At 38.6% G+C, this 20,485-nt stretch overlaps 1 protein-coding gene across 1 annotated transcript; it reads left to right on the top strand.

Moving 5' to 3' along the window:
- Positions 1-78: 78 nt before the first annotated feature.
- On the top strand, positions 79-20,259 carry LOC139937144 (disintegrin and metalloproteinase domain-containing protein 10-like). Its single transcript, XM_071932154.1, has 14 exons — positions 79-243; positions 1,249-1,390; positions 5,684-5,802; positions 6,570-6,829; positions 7,859-8,137; positions 8,610-8,793; positions 8,930-9,090; positions 9,786-9,963; positions 10,813-10,990; positions 11,657-11,761; positions 12,197-12,281; positions 13,400-13,511; positions 14,040-14,299; positions 14,929-20,259. The coding sequence occupies exons 1-14, from the start codon at positions 195-197 to the stop codon at positions 15,115-15,117; spliced, it is 2,301 nt and encodes a 766-aa protein (XP_071788255.1). The 5' UTR covers positions 79-194; the 3' UTR covers positions 15,118-20,259.
- The last annotated feature ends 226 nt before the right edge of the window (positions 20,260-20,485 follow it).

The following is a 20,485-nucleotide window of genomic DNA, read 5'->3' as shown; positions in this document are numbered from 1 at the left end:
GAGTTGCAACCTCGTATTTAAACACAAGAGGAGCACCCCTATGACGTAGCGGTTACCTTGAATGTTGACTCGCCCAATTCGAGTTTTAGTAATGGCCTACGCCTAGAACATTTTTTACGGTGGCAAAGCGGTTATTTCTTTGTACAAAACATTTATTTTAAATTATTTTTTTACTCCATTTTGTAGAGAAAATCATGTTACCTCGGTGCCTTTTATTTGCTGTGGTACTTCCCGCCGTGTTGTGTAAGTAAATCTTCTGAATCACTTTATCAACTTGACGTCCGTCTCTTTTTGCTTGGTTATCGAGAGGTTCTGCCCTGTTGCACCAGTTTCGTGAAGTTTTGTTGTTGTTTTCTCTTCAACAATAACAAAGAGTCACAGGTGTTTCTGTCTATGATCTAAGGCAACCTTAGTATTCAAGCATGTATTAATACTAATCATATTTTTCTTTTGCAGTTGGTGTTACCGCTTTTGACAAGTATTAAACACTGACAGTGAAAATGAAAGAAGATAAATTTGTTTATTTTTGTATTCAAAATTCAATAAAAATTTATGTTCATCAATACAATTGCCACTTTTTACACTTGACTAACTAAATTCATGCAATTGGCACTAAATAATAATTAATTAACTTTTTATCAGTTAAAAATACTAGTAGTAGTACTGGTAAACAACAAGTAGACCCAGATACTGGGGCGCTGTACTCCTTTTTTCAAAATTTTGACATTCTCTGTCGATGTCGTACAGCAGAGAAGAGTGTCAAAATTTTGATAACAGGAGTACAGTGCCCCAGTTACTGGGTCTTAGTACCTAAACAAGTACGTACACCAAGATCTGCATATTACTGTATTTCTATTATTTTAACTCTTTGCATTTCAAACGGTGAATAAAGAACTGAAGTGAAGGTGAAAATTTCAGGAATATTATTTACAAAAATGGGTTTTCTCCCTCTCTTCTCTATTCATTGCATCTTTTTGTGTGATTTTGGATCAAATCTGTATATTTTTACAGTAACAAAATTTGGTTGGGGGCAATATTACAAAAACATGATAAAATAGGGAAATAGCACAATCTTTTTGTTGACAAAGTATTTGATTTTATTCAAACACCTTGTCAACAAGTGTTATTTCGATGTTTTATCATGTGTTCACATAAATAATATATAGAGGACTTCATTTATTACAGCATTGTTCTTCTGTATATTCTGTTCTATATCATCATTTTGAACAACATTTTCTTCATCAACAGATGCTGAACGCTTAGATAGATTCATCAAGCACTATGAAACATTAAACTATGATGTCAAGGAGCTACACTTGAAGCATGAGAGGGCCAGGCGATCAGCCCCGGGAGAAACAAGCGTCCACCTTGATTTCAACGCCCATGGAAGGTGAGTAAAAACTTCATAATAGACCCCCGTTGCATATGGCGTCACACTCTCAAATAGAGCCAAAAGGAGGCAGATCATTGGACAGAATCTGGGGGTTTTCTCCGTAGAAACAATTGCATACGTAGGGTTTCGCGTCAATGTAGATTGATAGACCCCTTGCGGACCGTAAACTGTGCATCTACCATTCCATCATTTTAGGTGTCAAATGTTTTGTGAATGTTTGTGCATGATTTTGACTCTCAAAATGGCAGACGGGATAGACAACTTGTGAGTGCGCTGAGTGCTATACAGTTGGTTTATATAATGAAAAAGCAACTTGTATAAGAGTACATGAAGAGACAATATTAAGTGTAGGTCAAACACTGGTGTCTGATACTTGGGTGGAATTTCGTGCCTGGTCTTACAACGTCTTTTGGTAAACTAGGCGGCAGGAGACTCATCAGATACACGTATATAGACCTTGTCGCAAATACCCATTGCGCAAGCGCTAATTGTTGAATGAGGTGCATGCTGGTCTAGCTAGGGATCAAACTTGAGCGCTAGCTAGACCAGCATTCACCTCATTCAACGCCTACAGCGCACATACCAAGTATTTGCAATGCAAGGTCTAATATGATCTTGGAAATGTGCGCATTCTCAGAACAACGTAAACAATGTAAATTGATACCTGGTAAGTCTGCTGCCAACAAGTTTTGCAAAGTTTCTCATTTTTCAAACAATTTCTTACGATCCCCAAGACGAAAAATATAAACTGTTGAATGATTACTCCTATTTCGTCTTGGAGATTGTCTGGACTTTGCTTGGTGTGACATAGCCCATGTTTCTAGACAATTTTCATTTATTTGACAGAACCATGTCACACGAGGCAATTTACAGGCAACCTCCTAGAAGTAAAAACATTCATCAAATTAATTTTGACATAATTGTCCTGGGGACAGTAAGATGTGTTTAAAAAAATGTCTGCTAAACCAAAGTGTTAACACATGCTGTGCAGTTTGGTTGCCTGTAAAAATTGCCTCGTGTTACAAGATCTTTAAAACATAATAATGTACTAGCTAGATATGTGGCACAAACAAACACTGTGTGCAGTTCACCATGTATTAAACTCACCCTGCTAAAGGAAACGTCAACTGTATTAATTACATATTATTACAAACTATTGAATTACACTTGTACTGTACAATCAGTCTGGAGCAATTGTATTGGAAGGATATAGTACATAAAATGAGTAATTAATTGTAAACATACTATAGTACTTGTACTGAATACCATAGCTTCCATTGATGTTCAAGGAGGCCATATAGGGGGCGTCTTTTGCCTTGGTGCTATTTTTAAGATAAAAATGTTCGCCCACAAACATTCTGATTTTCAAATGAAAGTGCCCTTAGAACTCTCAATCTCATCAAAGTATAACAAAAAGCCGTGCACCATTTGGTGTTATCACAAGACCAAAAGCACCGGTCTGTGTTGGTCGCAAGGGTGTCGACAGGACTCCAGGAGCTGCTCAATAGACCCTTCCCATGAAATATGTAAATTGTACATAGCGCGCGCACTAACGTTTTGGTTGGCAAAATGAGGGAGCATCGCGCTGTTTTGTACATGGCTAATGGGTGCATGAAGCAGACGCGATTGTCCGTCTGCTTAGTGCACAACTCTACATGTATGGCGTTTGCCAACCAACAGGGTCTGAATGTATGCGTGAATGTGATTAGCATATTTCATGGGAAGGGTCCATTTCTTGTACTGGCTTCTCTCACAAGTTCTAACTGGTCTAGTACTGCCCTAAAATATCACTGACTCACCCCCCTTTTATGTTTGGAACTAACTCTGCTGCTGCTCAAGAACACTCTCAGTGACATACCAATCACATTCTTAAGATACTGCACAGGTACAGAACAACATGCAACATGTGCTCTTCTGACATGCCATTGTAAAATTGAGTGTTGCACTGCATAGACACACGTTTACTCATCCTGTCAGATGGTCAAAATTACTGCAAGTTGAAAGCATGTAATTGATGCATGTTCTGTTTACACAGTTTCAATACACACTCCTCGGTACATCATGGCCCCTGATTTTTTGCCACAAATAATAATATTTATAATACAAATTTATTTTTTTATTTTTTTTGGTAAGAAATAAGTTCCCACAGACTGTACAACAGTGTACATTACCATGCTCATTTTAAAAGAACACATTATTTTCAGTAATCATTGTAGTTTCAAGTCAATAAACACAATAGTATGATTGCCACACCCAGGATCGTCAGCAACTGTCTAAGTAAACACATAGTGTACACCACAACCATCTGCACAAACAATCTAACTGTACAAACAATGTACATGTACATGTGTTAGTTTCTGAGTTGACTTTTGATTGACTAAATGAACTACATTGCCCTTTACAATGTTTACTACCATGTGACTATTGAATTATCTATGAACATTGAGTTCATCATAGAAACAAGTTTAACTTGTTTCTATGTTAAAACATTCAATGCTTGCATGGTTCAGTCATGTCAGGCAGTCATACATCAGGCATTGTTCATACACTCTATTATTCATGTAGCAAGTTTCATGTAGAAGGATTTAATAATAATAATAATAGTAACAATGCATTTATAATGCGCCATCTATCTAGTGTAAAAGACCCTATTCCGAGGCGCAGAACAAAAAACAACAAAACAAAAAAACCAATACCCCCATACACAATTTGTGATTGTAACAAAACACATTACATTACAATATTCAAACTGTTCACTGAACTGTGCGTTTTAAATCAACCATGACTAACTGGACATTGTGCTGTGTTGTGTTCCTTGCTACAGTGTATAGTCTGTGCGTGGAGGTAGGATCCATGGTCTGTGATGTTCATTGTAAACAGTCAGGGAAAACATATTATACATTGTGTACTTAGGGTCTTAGAAAAGTAGCTGTTTTCACAACAAGTCTGGTAAAGTGCTGGCCAAATACCAGTTAAAACAAATCAGGACCAGTCAAAAATCTCTCCAATTGGTCTGGCTGGCTAGTTTACAGTGATAATGAAAATCATTATGAAATACGTATGGCACAGACTACATAGCAGGGCCCAATTTCATAGAGCTGCTAAGCACAAAAAGTTTCTTCCTTGATCAAAACAGGATTACCAGCCAAATTTCTATTTGTTGCATATAATTGCTGGTTGTATTCAGCTGTTGTTTGCTGATCCTGAAATCACGTGGAAATTTGGTTGGTAATCCTGTTTTTATCAAGGAAGATATTTCATGCTTACCAAATTTTTTGTGCTAAGCAGCTCTATGTAATTGGGCCCTGGTTGACTGGTGAAATAGCAAGATTACTGCACCCGCCGGCTAGTCATTGACAAAGTTAAAGGGCAAGCCCTGAATTGTCCACTGTCTACATAATTAACTCACTCACCGCCTCCCTGTACATGCCCTGGGCCTAATTTCATAGAGCTGCTAAGCACAACAATGTGCATAGCATGAAATTTCTTCCTCGATAAAAACAGGATTACCAACCAAATTTCTATGTGATTTTCAGGATAAGCAAACAACAGCTCAGCAAATGGAAATTTGGTTGGTAATCCTGTTTTTATCAAGGAAGAAATGTCGTGCTAAGCAAAATGTTGTGCTTAGCAGCTCTATGAAATTGGGCCCTGGTGGCAGGCCTACATGTTTCAGTCATGCTCTACTTCTATTTATGTCTATCCCGTGCACATTACCCTGGCTTATTTCCACGTCATCCATCCTGCAAACTTTCCTTCCTTTTCTGAATTAACTGCCTCTAGCTATCGGGCAGTCTCGATGGTCTAGTTGCTAAGACACTGCTCTAGAACTGCAAAGGTCGTGAGTTTGAATCCCACCCGAGTAATATATGCCTAGTGATTTTTTCACAGAACTCAGGAAAGTATTGACACACATCAGTGTAAGGGTAAAAACTTAATAAAAACCCAAATTATTTTTCTGCTGCCCCTCTCCAAGTTGTTTTTTTCGGTCTTCCTACCTTGCTCCTTCCTTGTGATTACCAAGTAAGAGCAGTCATACCATTGTGTCAATTTTCTTTCTATAAAGATGTAGTCCAACCCAACCCAACCCAGGTCAAACTTAACTGCATTTGAGCTATTGACAAATGTTTCTTCATTTCTTCTAAACTAATGTGAGGCCAAACGATTGAAAATGAAATTAACAAATCCGCCTATTTTTGTTAGCTTTGTTAACTTTCCTCACAGAATGCTTTCATCTACTTAAATTCTCATAATTGGCCATGGCTGTTGTTCTTTCGTTGATGTGTACAGGGACTTCAAGCTTCGACTGAAAAGGGGTGCCCCTTTCTTGTCGCCTGATCTAATCGTAGTGACCTCAGAGGGAGCCAGGCACAATCAACCAGATTACCTATACATAGGAGAACTTGAAGGTATGTCATGAACCCAGTGCACTTATCGAAAAGAGAAGGGGTTCGCCCCAATGTTCCTTGCTGTGGCTGCTGAATGCCGTAGCACTTTGTAAACCATTATACATGTAAGATTCTACATTATTGGGTCTCAGAATCCATCACTGCATTAACCTTTCTTTCTGAAAGTTTGTATATACTCAGCGCCTTGAGTACCTTGTTAGTACGTACATAAATTACATTGTAGATTAGTGCGCTATACAAGACTACAATGTTTTTATTATTTTTAGTAGTATGGTAGCAGGCCAGGAATTAGGTTCAGCCTTCTATACTTCCCAGAGACTTGAAGGTTTGCCAATGGTACAGTTTTAGTAGAAAATGGTTTGCCCTCTCAAAGGTGAAGTTCCACCTCAGTAGCAATAAGTTCTTCTAAGGTTCCCATAGACTTGAAAATTTTCCGTTGGAAGTAAAAAATGGCTTTGCCCTCTCAAAGATGAAATTCTACCTCAGTGACAATTACTGCAATTCTAAAGTGCCCATAGACTTGAAAATTTTCCATAGAATGTGTATTTTTTTAAATGGCCTCGCCCTTTAAAAAATGAAATTCTACCTAAGTAGCAAGTAATAATAATATCGAAGTCTTATTTAGCGCACGTATCTACCAAGCAAGGTACTCAAGGCGCTGAGTATGTACAAACTTTCAGAAAGATAGGTTATTGCAGTGATGAATTCTGAGACCCAATTATGTAGCACCTTATAAAAATGTTGTTATTTCCATTATATAACCCCAGGTGAATCAGACACCAAGTGCCACGGCTCGATCCTGAAGGGCCACTTCTCAGGAACCATCTATGCAGACAGCGACACCTACCACGTGGAGCCGGCTCACAGGCATTTCGACGAGCCGACCGAGTTCCACTCCATCATCTACAGAGGGAAGGATGTGGAGCATCCTAGCGAAGGGGGATGCGGCCTGACCAACGAGATGTTCAAATGGATGCAGAAGGTCCAGCAGTCGGCTGTGGTGGAGGACAAGCCACATGCGGAAGCGGTAGGTCATTTGTTTTGTGTCATGGGACATTGTACATGAGGATCAAATTAGGCCTCTTTAATCATTATAGATGTTTCTGATAACAAAACCAGTAATATGTCTTTTGCAAGCTGGCAAGGTTGAGGAAACAATTTTGAGACTTATTTGTGTGAATAATTACAATCTACTTTTAAAACATCTTTCCAACCATATCTATCTCATAAACGCTTTCAAGCCCTTTTTAGGGCCAAAAGTGCCCAATCCAAGGCAACGTGTCCCTTTAATGGATAGTTCTGTGTAAACACTAATCATCATCAGTTTTCAGCAAAGACTTGCAAATTGTAATGGGGGTGCACTCCTGGAGTCTCAGCCAGTACCTGTTCTCTTGCAATCGTTGCTTTTCCCAGCTCTCCTACACTTCTACCACTCCACTTTGTCACATTGTCTATCCAGCGCAGCTTAGGGCGACCTCTGCCTCGAACTGAAACACTAATGTGTAGTAAAACTTCCATCACATAAAGTTGTTTGCTGCTCTGTTGCCCTGTGTTAAATATGCCACGCCTTACCTGTAAGATGTCTAAAGGCCACGCCTTACCTGTAAGATGTCTAAAGGCCACACCTTACCTTTAAAGGCAGTGGACACTTGGTAATTACTCAAAATAATTATTATCATAAAACCTTTCTTGGTGACGAGTAATGGGGAGAGGTTGATGGTATAAAACATTGTGAGAAACGGCTCCCTCTGAAGTAATGTAGTTTTCGAGAAAGAAGTAATTTTCCATGAATTAGATTTCGAGACCTCAGAATTAGGTTTTGAGGTCTAGATATCAAGCTTCTGAAAGCACACAACTTCGTGTGACAAGTGTTTTGTTTTTCTTCATTAATATTACGCAACTTCGCTGACCAATTGAGCTCAAACTTTCACAGGGTGTGTTATTTTATGCATACGTTGAGATACACCAAGTGAGAAGACTAGTCTTTGACAATTACCAATAGCGTCCAGTGTCTTTAAGATGTCTAAATCTTTCCCATTCCTCCCTTCTCTCTCAGGAGTCCACGAAGCAGAGCGACCCCAATCAGTACTCTCATCCCCTCAACGAGAATCTCTACACCAACCCAGAGCATCGCCGCTCCAGACGACAAACTAACAGTAAATCCACCTGCAATCTATACCTCCAGTCGGATCACACATACACGGATTACTTCAACAATGACGAGTCGGAGGTGATCAACCAGTTTAACAACTACGTCTCTGCAATCAATGCCATTTATACCAAGTACACATTCGGCAACTACAGGGACGTGGGATTCATGGTGGACAGGATTAGGGTGAGTGTGTGTTGCGGAAATTTTTCTCAAAGGGTTTCAGTGTCTTGACCCTCATACAGTTTAGTTAAGTTTTATTAAAATAAAAATATAAATATACAAATCGATACACAAAGATACAACAAAATCAAAATAGCTAACATTCCAAGCCAGTGAGTGGCAAGGAGGAACAGGTGACCAGCACCTCTACAAAGCCGTCCTGCCACAAAGAATTTCCCCTAATACCCACCCCACAGTTAAAAACCACCCATCGCTCTGTACAAAAAAACAAAACAAAAAGCCTGGTACTCATTCACAGAAGCAACAAAGGCGTTTGCCTTCATGCCCCATGTACACATGTAAGTATTAGTGAAAAATCAAAACAATTATTACACCATTGCAGTAGATTTGTGCTTAGCGGTTCATGGACCTCCAGTAGTGAAGATTTCCTTTCTGTCTATATCTGAACTCCTCTTATTCCTTTCATCACACACAGATCAACGGGACTACCGATAAGCAGGATTCCACCAACCCCTTCCGCTTTGACAACATCGGCGTGGAGAAATTCCTGGACCTGAACTCTCTTCAGAATCACAACGACTATTGCCTGGCCTATGTGTTTGCTAACAGGGACTTCAACGATGGTGTACTGGGTCTGGCGTGGGTTGGCTCCTCTGGAAGTGAGTTCCCAAGAAATTTCTTTTTTTTTCGTAAAAGCCATTTTGAGAGGAATTTGTCTTTCTACAAAGGGAATTTTTTTTTATTATCAAAATATGACCCTACCTCTTACCATTTACATTCCTATCATTTCTCCAGGCACATCTGGCGGGATCTGTGAAACTTTCAAGCTTTTCAGCAGTGGCTATCAAAGTCTGAACACAGGTATCGTTACAGTCAAGAACTACGGCTCCCAGGTTCCTACTAAAGTGACGGAAATCACCTTCGCCCACGAGGTCGGACACAACTTTGGCTCACCGGTAAATACTTTTGTGTTGAACATCATAAAATATTACTTGTTGAGGTGCTGTAGATTATGAGAATGTACATGTAGGCACAAAAATATTTTGTTTTGCTCAGGAGATGAAATTTTTTTTTAGCATGTAGCATGCAACACTCCTGAAAACAATGCTCTGTGATTTTCACCTTTTTTTTTTCCTCAAAAACTAATGAAGCTGAAACTTCTACAGGTAAATTATATTACCATTGTATGTACAATAGGGATTTATGTCATTTCTTAAAAACTTGATCTGCAAAAGGTATCAAAACTCTTTAAAGGAAATGTTATAGAATTGGTAAGAAACAAAAATCTTGAAGATCATAGGTTTACATAAAACTTACACGATCTAATGATGATAGTAGAAAACATCCCTTGAAATATTGGAGTTTATCGCTAAGTGAGCGTTTTATTCATTTTCGTTTGTGCATCGATGTCATAAAAAATGTGTAATCGTTTTTTTACTATTTTCTTGTGACCCAGATGGCCGATTGCTCTCAAATCTCCACAGGTTTGTCAGTTTATGTATATGGTGGATGACATAAAGTGCTTACGCTGCCAGCAACTGTTTTGTTAGCAAAACCAATTCTGTAATGTTCCTTTTAGCCTAAATGAGCTTGACCACAACCTGCCACGACACGCTTCATCATTGATTATGTTCTTTTACCATACTTTCAGCACGACTACCCGAATTCGTGCCGACCTGGTGATTTCACAAGCACACGCGGCGAGGGCAACTACATCATGTACGCCAGCGCCACATCCGGTGACAAGACAAACAATAAGGAGTTCTCATCGTGCAGCGTGGGCAACATCACGGCCGTTGTTAACGCTAAGGCCAGCAGATGCTTCGTCTGTAAGTCATTCTTACAATCACCCCCTCAACTAGGATTGCAATCACACCCCCCCCCCCAAATAAAAAACAATTACTGATCAGAAGTTTTTTGGCATGGCAGTATCCAGGTGCATGCGAAGTTATGAATGTTCTTGGTTTCTACTACCACACAACATAATCTTGATTTTCAGTAAAAAAAAATCCCAAAAATGTAAAAATGTCCTATGTTGATTTTCAAGCCGGAAACTTCATTGCTCATTGCCAACTTTGGACCCCCCTCCCCTCTATTCCCCTTTTAATTGTACACAAAAAATCATGTTTTCTCAATATTGTGGTTAGTATTTTTCTTTGCACAAGATTGTATTTGCATTGAAAGTTTTACATAGGCACGAAAATATTAACAAGCATCACAGTTTTCTTTAGAACTGACAAGTCTCCGAAATCAAAAAAAAATCTACTCAGCAGCAGTAGAACATAGCAAGACAAGTTCTGAAAAAGAACATAATCTACCCGGCAAGTAGATTCACACATGGTGTTACCACAAAAATTCTGTATAAGAAAACATGAAACGTACACGTAGGCACTGCCTGTTTACTTCTACTTCTATGCTAATACGTGTCGAAGCCTTTTCAGCATCTGGACCAGGTGAGGAGTTGATGAATTAAGTTATGTTTTAGATGTGGGAGGAAAACCCCAGAGAATTAATCCAGGGAAAACCCACGCAGTCAGGTAGGGACTGAAAAACCTAATCCACAAAGTGCCCACGGAAAAACTCGATCCGGGGTCCCAGAGGTAGAAGGCGTGGCAAAGACACCACTATGCCAACCTGACTCTGTCATAACTCTATACATCATCTCTCTATTCCGGCAGCATCTGACCGCCCAGTGTGTGGAAACCAAATTTTGGATCCAGACGAGGAGTGTGACTGTGGCTACGATGACCAGTGCAGTGACCCCTGCTGTAACGCACGCCAGTCCGGAGTAAGCCCCGATAACGACCCACTAGCCTGTAAGCTGAAGATACAGAATGGTGCTCCCGTACAGTGCAGGTAACAATCACTGTACTATTATAGGGATGTTTATAATTTCGCTGTTTTAACCGGAAGCCCATTTTTTTTTTAACCACCAACCCCTAAAAAAAATTAAAAATCATCTCTTTTTTTGTGTACGATTTAACAACTTGGATCAAATTCATAAGAAAATGAAGATGAGACCCATATGCAACACTCCAGATTGCAGACTGGGGCTTTTAAAACCAAAGATAAATACATGTAATTAGGCTTTCGAACCTGCAAGCTTTCGCACTCGCAAACTTTAGGCTTGCAAAATGTTCACGCTTTGCACTCATACATGTAGTTCAGGGGTTTTTTCAACCGCCTATCACATTTGTTTTGTTTTTTAGAAACGTCGATACTATGTTAATATGAGAAACATTGAAAAATGTCACCTTAGGTCATGACCTTTGTTTTTACCTTTTTTGGTTGAGTGGAAGAAGTTCAGATCTTGCAGCCGTTTTGTGGCTCTGAGCATTTTGGTACAAGCCGTTTGTGGCCCCTGTGGTCTAAAGGTTTAACTAACTAGACTCTGGCAAGTGGACCAGTGGGTATTTAGAGCCTTGTCTTATCAGTTATATGCACAATATTGTTGGTTCTGCAAAGTTTATCATTTTTGACGTGTACATTTTGGGGGTTATTATTTTTCTTTCTTTTGAACAGTAAATCAGCAGGACCTTGCTGTACTGCTGAGTGTACTTTCCAAACAGCTGGAAGTGCAACGGAATGTCGGCCAGGTACTGAATGCAGCATGGCATCAAGTTGTGAATATCCTTTTTTAATAACAACAAGTTCTTATAATTATAGTGCATTTCACAATAACCGTCTCAATGTGCTTTACATTAGTGCCCTGGTCATTGGGCTAATAACACTCCTTTAATCTTTCTCAGCTCCCTGGTGAGTATTCAACCTGGGCAACCCTAGCGCTCCAAAGGCTTTTTCGTACACAATATCAACCTCTACCCTCGCAGGTACCCATTTATACCCCTGGGTGAAAAGAAACAATTACATTAAAGTAGCTTGCTCAAGGACGTTTGACACCCTGAATGTACTCAAATTAGACTGAGCCCTTTTTGGTACAACAAAAAATAATATTTAGTCCTTGTATAAAGCACACAGGGTACATGACAATAGTCGTGACCGTAAAGCGTTTGAATATAATTGACTTCTATTGTACATGTATTCTCCTTAACTCCTGTGCACTGGGACTAGTGCGGCATGCCCGGCCTCAATGAGCCATGAGAACGACAAGCTGTGTAACAATGACAAGCAGACGTGCCAGGATGGGGTAAGGGTTTTGTACATCTTTACAAGGTCATTGTGGTCTAGTGGTTAGACTGCAGGACTTACAGTTACAAAGTTGTGGGTTCAAATTCCCCAAAGCTAACTGCTGATTTCACAATGGCTAGAATAAGTATTGTGTAGTTACTGAATCACTATTTCTTGATTTGTGTAATTCATAATCATGGACATTAAAGCAATGTTTGTATGATATAGATTGTCTGTTGTCAGCTTAGCATGTATATCCCCTTGTGGAAGTTTATTGGGTTCCTTTGACGGAAATATCATCTTTAAAGAAACAAGTTTATTTATAAAGTGCCCAGTCAATGTTAGAGATGAACAAGCCCCAAAGGTGTTGCACCTGAAAGAATGGCACCAAAAAGAAGGAGACTGGAACCAAAAGAAACGTATGAGTTTTGCACTTTTTACAATCTCATTTATAAGGTACCAAGTCAATGTTTAGAAGGAACAAGTGCCATAGGTTTTTTAAAACCAGAAGAAATGACACCCAAAGAATGAAGCCTGGAACCAAAAAGATAATTATAAGTTCTCAAGATCTGAAGATGTCAAGACCAAACGATTTCAACCCAAAACCAACATGGATGAAGGTTTTAAATCAAAACCTGAAAACAAACCATGGATAAAATTCTTGAGGTTGAAATTGCTAACTTTAATGCTAACATGGTTTGTATAATCTTGACAAATTCACCAACAACTTTCATCAGGTCGCAACTTCAACTTCACTATTGGTAATTACTCAAAATAGTTGTTAGCATAAAACACTACTTGGTAACGAGTAATCGGGAGCTATTGATGACATAAAACATTGTGAGAAATGGCTCCCTCTGTGGTCATGTGGTTTTCGAGAAAGAAGTAATTTTCCACAAATTTGATTTCGAGAACTCATAAAGATTTTGAGGTCTCAAAATCAAGCCTTTGAAAGCACAAAACTTAGTGTGACAAGGTTGTTTTTTTCTTTCATTATCATCTCCCAACTTCGACGACCAATCAAGCTCAAATTATCACAGGTTTGTTATTTTGTGCATATGTTAAAATACACCAAGTGTGAAGACTGGTCTTTGACAATTACCAATAGTGTCCACTGTTTTTAATCCTCATCCACAGGACTGCGTCGGATCAATCTGTCAGCTGTTTGGCTTCTTGGAGTGTTACTGCTCACCCCCCGCAACCGATAAAGAAGACGACGCTAGCTGTCACTTGTGCTGCCAAGAAGGAAGTAAGTCTAAAACCCAGGGGTGGATTTCACAAAGAGTTAGGACTCGTCTTATCTCAAGTTAGGACGAGTAACTCGTCCTAACTTATGATTAATCTTAAGGTCTGCATGCTACAGTGCAGGGTTGGGACACGTCCTAAGATTAGTCTTAAGTTAGGAAGAGTTTCTTGAAAGCGACGGCAGGCCTCGTAATAACCCACGGCATCCACAGCAGCTGCGGTGGCGCTTTTGCTGTGATACCCTTTGTGAAGTTCCAATTCAAATAAAAAAAAATTCCTCATAGAAGTGCCCCCTTAGCATAGGGCAATTGTTGTGCCTCATCAAGAGCGAAGTTCCAATAGCTGTAAACCTATACACCAATCCTGGCACGCAACGAGCCAGATCCAGTGCCTAGATTATGCACAAAGACATGTCACAGTTGTTAAGATATTTTTCAATACAAAATTGGTTTGGTCTATACACCCCCACCTTCAGAGACAAAGTTCAAGGCCTGATACTAGTTCCTTTTTCCACCTCTTTATACTGTTTTAGCGGATTTATCCACTTGCAAGAGCAGTCTGTTGTATCCCGAGATGGACAACCACACGGCTACCTACGGTGAGCTGGAACCCAGTGGCAGCTCCACAGTCAAGACCCTGTTCCAGGTTCCGGGCGCTCCTTGCAATGAACTCAAGGGCTACTGTGACGTCTTCTACAAGTGTCGCAACGTTGACTCCAACGGCCCACTGTCCAGACTCAAAGATGCCATTCTTAATCCACAGCTGTACAAGGACATCGCTGGCTGGCTCAAGGTTCGTTGAACAACCAGAGCAAACAAATTTTCCCCTTCAAAACCAACTTTTTCACTGCTGCCTACTAGATCAATGTGTTTCCTTCCTTGTGCCATGAGCATCACTTGTGATGAATACCGGCAATTTCTTATTATTAGTTCATCTAATCACAGCATGCAAAAGAAAGATAACGTTTTTCTTTGTGCCGGTAACTCCTGGAGTCGGGCTACTTCCCAAAGCCTTAGATCCTGATTGTTTTTCTCAGGATCATTGCTGTTCCCAAAAGCGCCGCCCTCTGTAGCAGATCTTTCCTCGCATATGTCCCTATTTCGTCTAGATGTTTTCCCTAGTGCTTTCGGAATGGTGCCAAGCACTCCAAGGGTACTACTGTTACTTTCACCTGCCAAATCTTACAAAGTTCCCTGGCCAGATGTCTCGGTACTTTTTGATCTTTTTCATCTCCTTCGAAACTACCCTTTTATCTCCCGGCACAGCTATGTCAATGAGATGACAAAGCTTCTTCGTCTAATCTAAGACTTCAACATTATTATTATTATTATTTTTCTTTTTAATTGATTGGTTTATTCGTCAAGTATATAAACTAAAAAAAATCATTATCATTATTATTATAAATATTATTATCATTACAGGATAACTGGTGGGCAGCGGTTCTGATCGGCATCGCTTTGATCCTCTTCATGGCCATCTTTATAAAGATCTGCAGCGTACACACCCCAAGCAGCAATCCAAACCTGCCTAAGCACAGACAGCTGACGCTTCCCAGGAGACCCAACTCACGCGGACGCGGCGGAGGATCACGTGGGATAGAGATGGCCTAATGTGCTCTACCTGCACAATCCCCCCCCCCTCCCTCCTTAACCCCTTGCCATCTCTCTCTCTGCTCGATGGTGAACCACTTTAAAAATGAGAGAGTTGAAGGTTTGGTTTTACAATTTTGTTGTTTTGTTTTCAACTGAGATGTTGTGTCTAGTTTTGATTACAATGTGGTATGCTTTTTGTCTGAGAATAATAATGATGATTGTTTTGGGGTGGTTTTTGTATTTGTTGGGGTATTTGTTTGTCTGGTTGGGTATTTTTTATTGAGTGTTTTTGGGGGGTTTTTTTTTTGGGGGGGGAGGGGGCTTATTATAGTTGAAATGATATGTTGGTTTAATTGTTTTCAGTGAATACACCAGAATTATTTATGCAATTATTGATTCGGATTACCCAGTCCCAATAATAAAAAAGAGCTCTTTAAGAACAAGAAAAATGGCTGCGAACAGAAATGTCTTGCGCTAAAGCAGGGAACCTTCCGAAATGATATGTACTTTACATTGATTTGACTGGTGCCTGCTCAGTATGTTCATTGAGACTTAATGAAGCATCGTTATCTGTTTAAGCACAAATATTAAATGTGCTTACAGGAAAGAAGGCTACCAAGTGTTACACTTGCAACTGGTTCCCTGCTTATTTTTTTTGCTTAGCAAAACATTTTTCAGTGTTTTTGTCTGCTTTTAAGAGCAGCTCTATGAACTGTGGATGAGACTGGTCCCAACTTTAAGTTTGGAACTAGTGATAAGTAATGTATGTTAAGTTGTAATTTGGCTGGTAGCAAATTTCTATACATGGATGAAATTCACCCCGGTTTTGTTGTACTCATACTTAAATATCAGTGATATTAATAATTAGGGTTTGTTATCTAGGTTTTAGTGTGAGGGTCTTTTTGGTTATTGTTTTGGGTTTTACTTTCACTCAAAGAGTCTGAAAGGATTTATTTTGAGAGCACAATTTATCAAATAAAATTCACAAATAATGTGGTTTAAGTCGAATAGCAAGATTATCAACCACAAACATTTTGAAATAAAAATACTTAGTTTTAATTTATGTGCCATACAAATAACTATAGTAAAATTTAATTTTAGGTATCTATATTTAAATCTTAAATCAAAATGCATTTAATTGTTTTTCGATCACTTCCATTCTTTCCAGTTGACATCCATAAACAATTGTACTTGTCCGCTTGTATCTGTAGGCCTCTAGTTTGTGACCTTTCATCAATCTTAATCACCAGACTTTTAGCTCAAAATAATTGAAGCAAAATCTGCTCTTTACCAGGTTTCTGGTTGAATGTGCTAATTACTTATGCAGCTACAGGTCTAAGGTCATAACAATAAGTTTTCCATTGAAGGATTATGGAAATCGGTTCAAATCATTCTTTGAACCATCATTCTTTTACACCGTTAACAAATTTGTACAATGAATATTCCAAGCAGATGTTGGCTTGTTTTAGTTATAGTTCACTTACTTTTAGACTAAGGGTTATGTTTTTCAAAATATTTTGGGATTTTTTCGGTTCAATTTCATTAAAAAAGTATTTATTGTACTCGGATTGCGCTATGTTCCCCTTGATATTTACTACACGGTCAAAAACACTAAATAAAATAGTTGTGTAAACATTAAAGGAACACGTTGCCCTGGATCGGTCGAGTTGGTCTTTGAAAAGCGTTTGTAAACGTTTGTTATAAAATGCATACGGTTAGAAAGATGTTTAAAAAGTAGAATACGATGATCCACACACATTTGCTTCAAAATTGAGTGGTTTTCCTTTTACTTTGCGAACTAACACGGTCAGCCATTTATGGGAGTCAAAAAATTTGACTCCCATAAATGGCTGATCGTGTTTGCCGACGAGGTAAAAGGAAAACCACGCAATTTCGAGTGATACTTGTGTGGATCATTATATTATTCTACTTTTAAAATATCTTCTTTATCATATGCATTTTTTAACAAACGTTTACATACGCTTTTCAAAGACCAACTCGACCGATCCAGGGCAACATGTTCCTTTAACTTTGTTGGGCATGTTTGCTGGAGTAAAACATCATTGGGTCATCACAGGCATGTGAGTACAAGCCAAAAACAATCCCCTCACTGAGATTAATGATGAGCTTTCATTGGCCGAGAGTCGTGCCGAGCACAGACATGTTTCTTTACAAGGGGGTCTACATGGACTGGATAGCTTACATGCCTTGATGTGTACTTTGTCAGTGCTTTTGTGTACAAACCAATGCCAAAGCCTGCACATCTACAAAGTCCGCAACCCAACTAATTAAATTGGAATGCCGTAATCAGGAGTTTGATGCATGCCTCACGCTGTACTGATGCACAAATAGTTATGTTCCACTGAAACGACATGACTCATACATGTGGGTTATAATCTGTTCACATTTCCTGCTTAGCATTGAGGAAGGTACTAGTCAAACCAGACTGGTTACAGAGGGAAAAGAAAAGGTCAAGCATTTTTTTTAAGTAGGTTATAAGGTAAAGTTAGGGGGCTGTATCGGTGGATGATTGTATAAAAGTTTTTGTTTCAAAGGTTGATTTGTATTTAGAATGTGTCCGAGGTTTACCCGTGTTTGGCTGAAACCAAAATTACAAATTATTCGTAATTGTTGCTGCAAATGTATGAACAAATTAATGAAAATGTGCGAATGTGAACCAACATTGGCATATTTAATATCCTTGCATTTACCGTGTAGTCAGCTGCGGGTAGTGTTTCAGATTGCTCAGATTAAAAAACGTAAGTCTAAGTCTAAGTGAAAAAGGCTACAGCTCTTGTGGTGGCTCTCCCGGACAAAAACATAAAAGAAATAAAAGTAAAGGTCATGTCAAGAATAGACTGGTACTGTTTATTGATTTTCCAGCCCCTTAGTTATGGCCAGTGTGTCTACTGGGAACGCGACAATGAGTACTTGTTAAAACCAACATGCAGATTATGTCAGTGATTCTAGAGTTTGCTCCATAATATGAATTTAAAGGAATGCACGCAATTATATTTAAGTTAGTTGTATATGTATGTAGGAAGGTCCGACTATTTTGTATTTTTAAAACTACTTTAACAAACTACACTCAGAATTTTTTTTTTTTTTTAGGAATAGCTTTAATCTCGGATGTTTGTCTGTATTCCACTGTCTCTATCATTCTATACAAAAAGTTACATGTTTCGATCTGAATATGTGTATATTAGAGTATCTTTAAGTGTAAAATTAATGGAATTTTTAAATAATTTTATATAAAATTAATGCATAATAAGCTAGTTTATGTTTATCCCAGAAAATTCTTGCTCAAAAATCAGAAAAAAATGAAAAATTTTATATTTCCGTGTTCATGCCACTTAAATACGCACCAATTGTGGTTTTTCTCCCGCATTTGTGATTTTGTTTCTATGCAGAATATTTAAAAAATAAATCCTTCTTTTTATTGGGTTTTAACAAAAGCAGCATGTTGTTTCTTTATTGGTTAAAAAAAAAAACAGTTCTGTTTAAAAGCGGAAACTGTAGATGCGGATTTGGAAATTGGTAAATGTCACGCAAGACCAGCCGTACTGTAGCTGTATATAATCTACAAAGAATTTCCAACCTGTTTCCCCCAACACAGTTTTTTCTTCATTGTTAAACTTGAAATACGCCACCCTCAAAGATGTACTTGAAAACTACCCAAGAATAAGGGCATTCATGCACAAATCTACTCAATAAATTTTTTTTGGAGCTTACTGAGCAGGGAATCTTGCTACATTGTATTATAAAAGCAAGAACTTGTGATTAGCAATAGAATGAAAGTTCTCCCGTCCACCTATGCACAAAAACCCTTCGCAGGATTGGCAGCCACATTTTGGAAATCAGGTGCTTGCAATATTTGTACATGTGGTCGATGGTTTCCAAATTTAGAAAAGGCTGACTGTTAACGCCTTCGGCTACTGTCAAGCCTTCACAGCCAACCAGCTTGTGACCCGCAAAACCTGCTTAGCTTAAAATGCTCACCAGAAATTTGTTTACCATGGTGATGTATACTACCGCATGATGCATGTGAAGAGTAGACTAATTATGCGCATAATCAGTTTGAGAAATATAACCAGAGAGTAATGATCATCTTAATCGCTCTCCTTTTCCCTTTTCCCTTTTACCTTTTACTTATCGGAATTATCTGTGTACAAATTTGTTAGTGTGTCACGGTGTGCGTAAAACGAGAAAAAGAAAAGTAAATGTAATCTGCCTTTTTTAATGACTGTGAATATTGCTAAGTTACATTCTTAGTCTTTTATACTTGCAAAACAAATCTTGGTGGTTTTTGTAGTAAAAACACTAAATGGAGCAGTAGTAGAATGTGGAATGAGTGTGAACTTGAAGGACATGATTTGGAATCTAGATTGTGATTGTTTATTTCATTCTGCCATTATGTGATCCCCCCCCCCCCCCCCCCCTGAAAGCTTGTCTGTCTTTGGGTGGAGTTTTTTCTACCCACATTCCTGGCTACCTCACATTTTGTTTCCTTTCTTCCCATGTAATACGAAACTATTGTTTCTAACCCCCACCCCCACCCCACCCAATCTATCTTATGTTCGTGAAAACATCAAAAAGTCAATCTATAACACTAAACAAATTTTGATTTTGTCCCTGTTTTTATTTTATTTTTATTTTAGGGGGAGGGGGTTACTTTCACCAGTCCAAGATCTGTGATCACTGATCTTGTGGACAAACAAGATCTAACCCCCATCCCCTCTTCCCCCAAACCACTGCACTTAGAAATTCTGGTTTTAGATTTCCAGGGGAAAAATGTCTTTCAACTTGTAACACTCCTGGAAGGTTTTGCTTTTGTTCACAGTATTAAAGAAGTTTTTTTTTCCTTCAAATGAACACAGTTGTTTCCTTTTTAGCATCTTGAGAAAACTCAAAAAATCATAATTGTTATTGAATTTTCAAGTTTATTCATCTGAAGAAGAAAACAAAATTGTTTGTAAAAGTTATTTTTGTATTTTTGTTTTTTCTTAATTGTGTGAACAGATTGTGAAGATTGGAATGTAAGCTTTTTTTTCCCAATAAGGGTAAAATATACACTATATCATTATGTAGAAATGAGCATATCAAATTATAGTGTAAATATTTCAAAGCTAGTATTAAAGGAATTGAAGATATGAATTTGAATTCCAACAGTGTTTGTTGTTTTTATTTGAATGCGACTTCAGTGTACAATTTGATAGAGCTGTTGCCGCACCGAACACTGCTGAGCAACAATGCCGCTGTGCAGGACACCAGTCACAGATGGTACATATAATGTGAAATTGTATTTTAGCTGGTATACTTATTTTCTGGTAAGCGTGTTTTGTTGTGCTCAGCTACTTGTGCTTGTTAAAAGAGGCTTTCCTTGGCT

Source organism: Asterias amurensis, chromosome 5 (genome assembly GCF_032118995.1).
Source record: "Asterias amurensis chromosome 5, ASM3211899v1".
In the NCBI taxonomy this organism is placed as follows: Eukaryota; Metazoa; Echinodermata; class Asteroidea; order Forcipulatida; family Asteriidae; genus Asterias; species Asterias amurensis.
The sequence above is the reverse complement of the archived record's forward strand: the minus strand, read 5'-3'. Positions and strand labels throughout refer to the sequence as shown.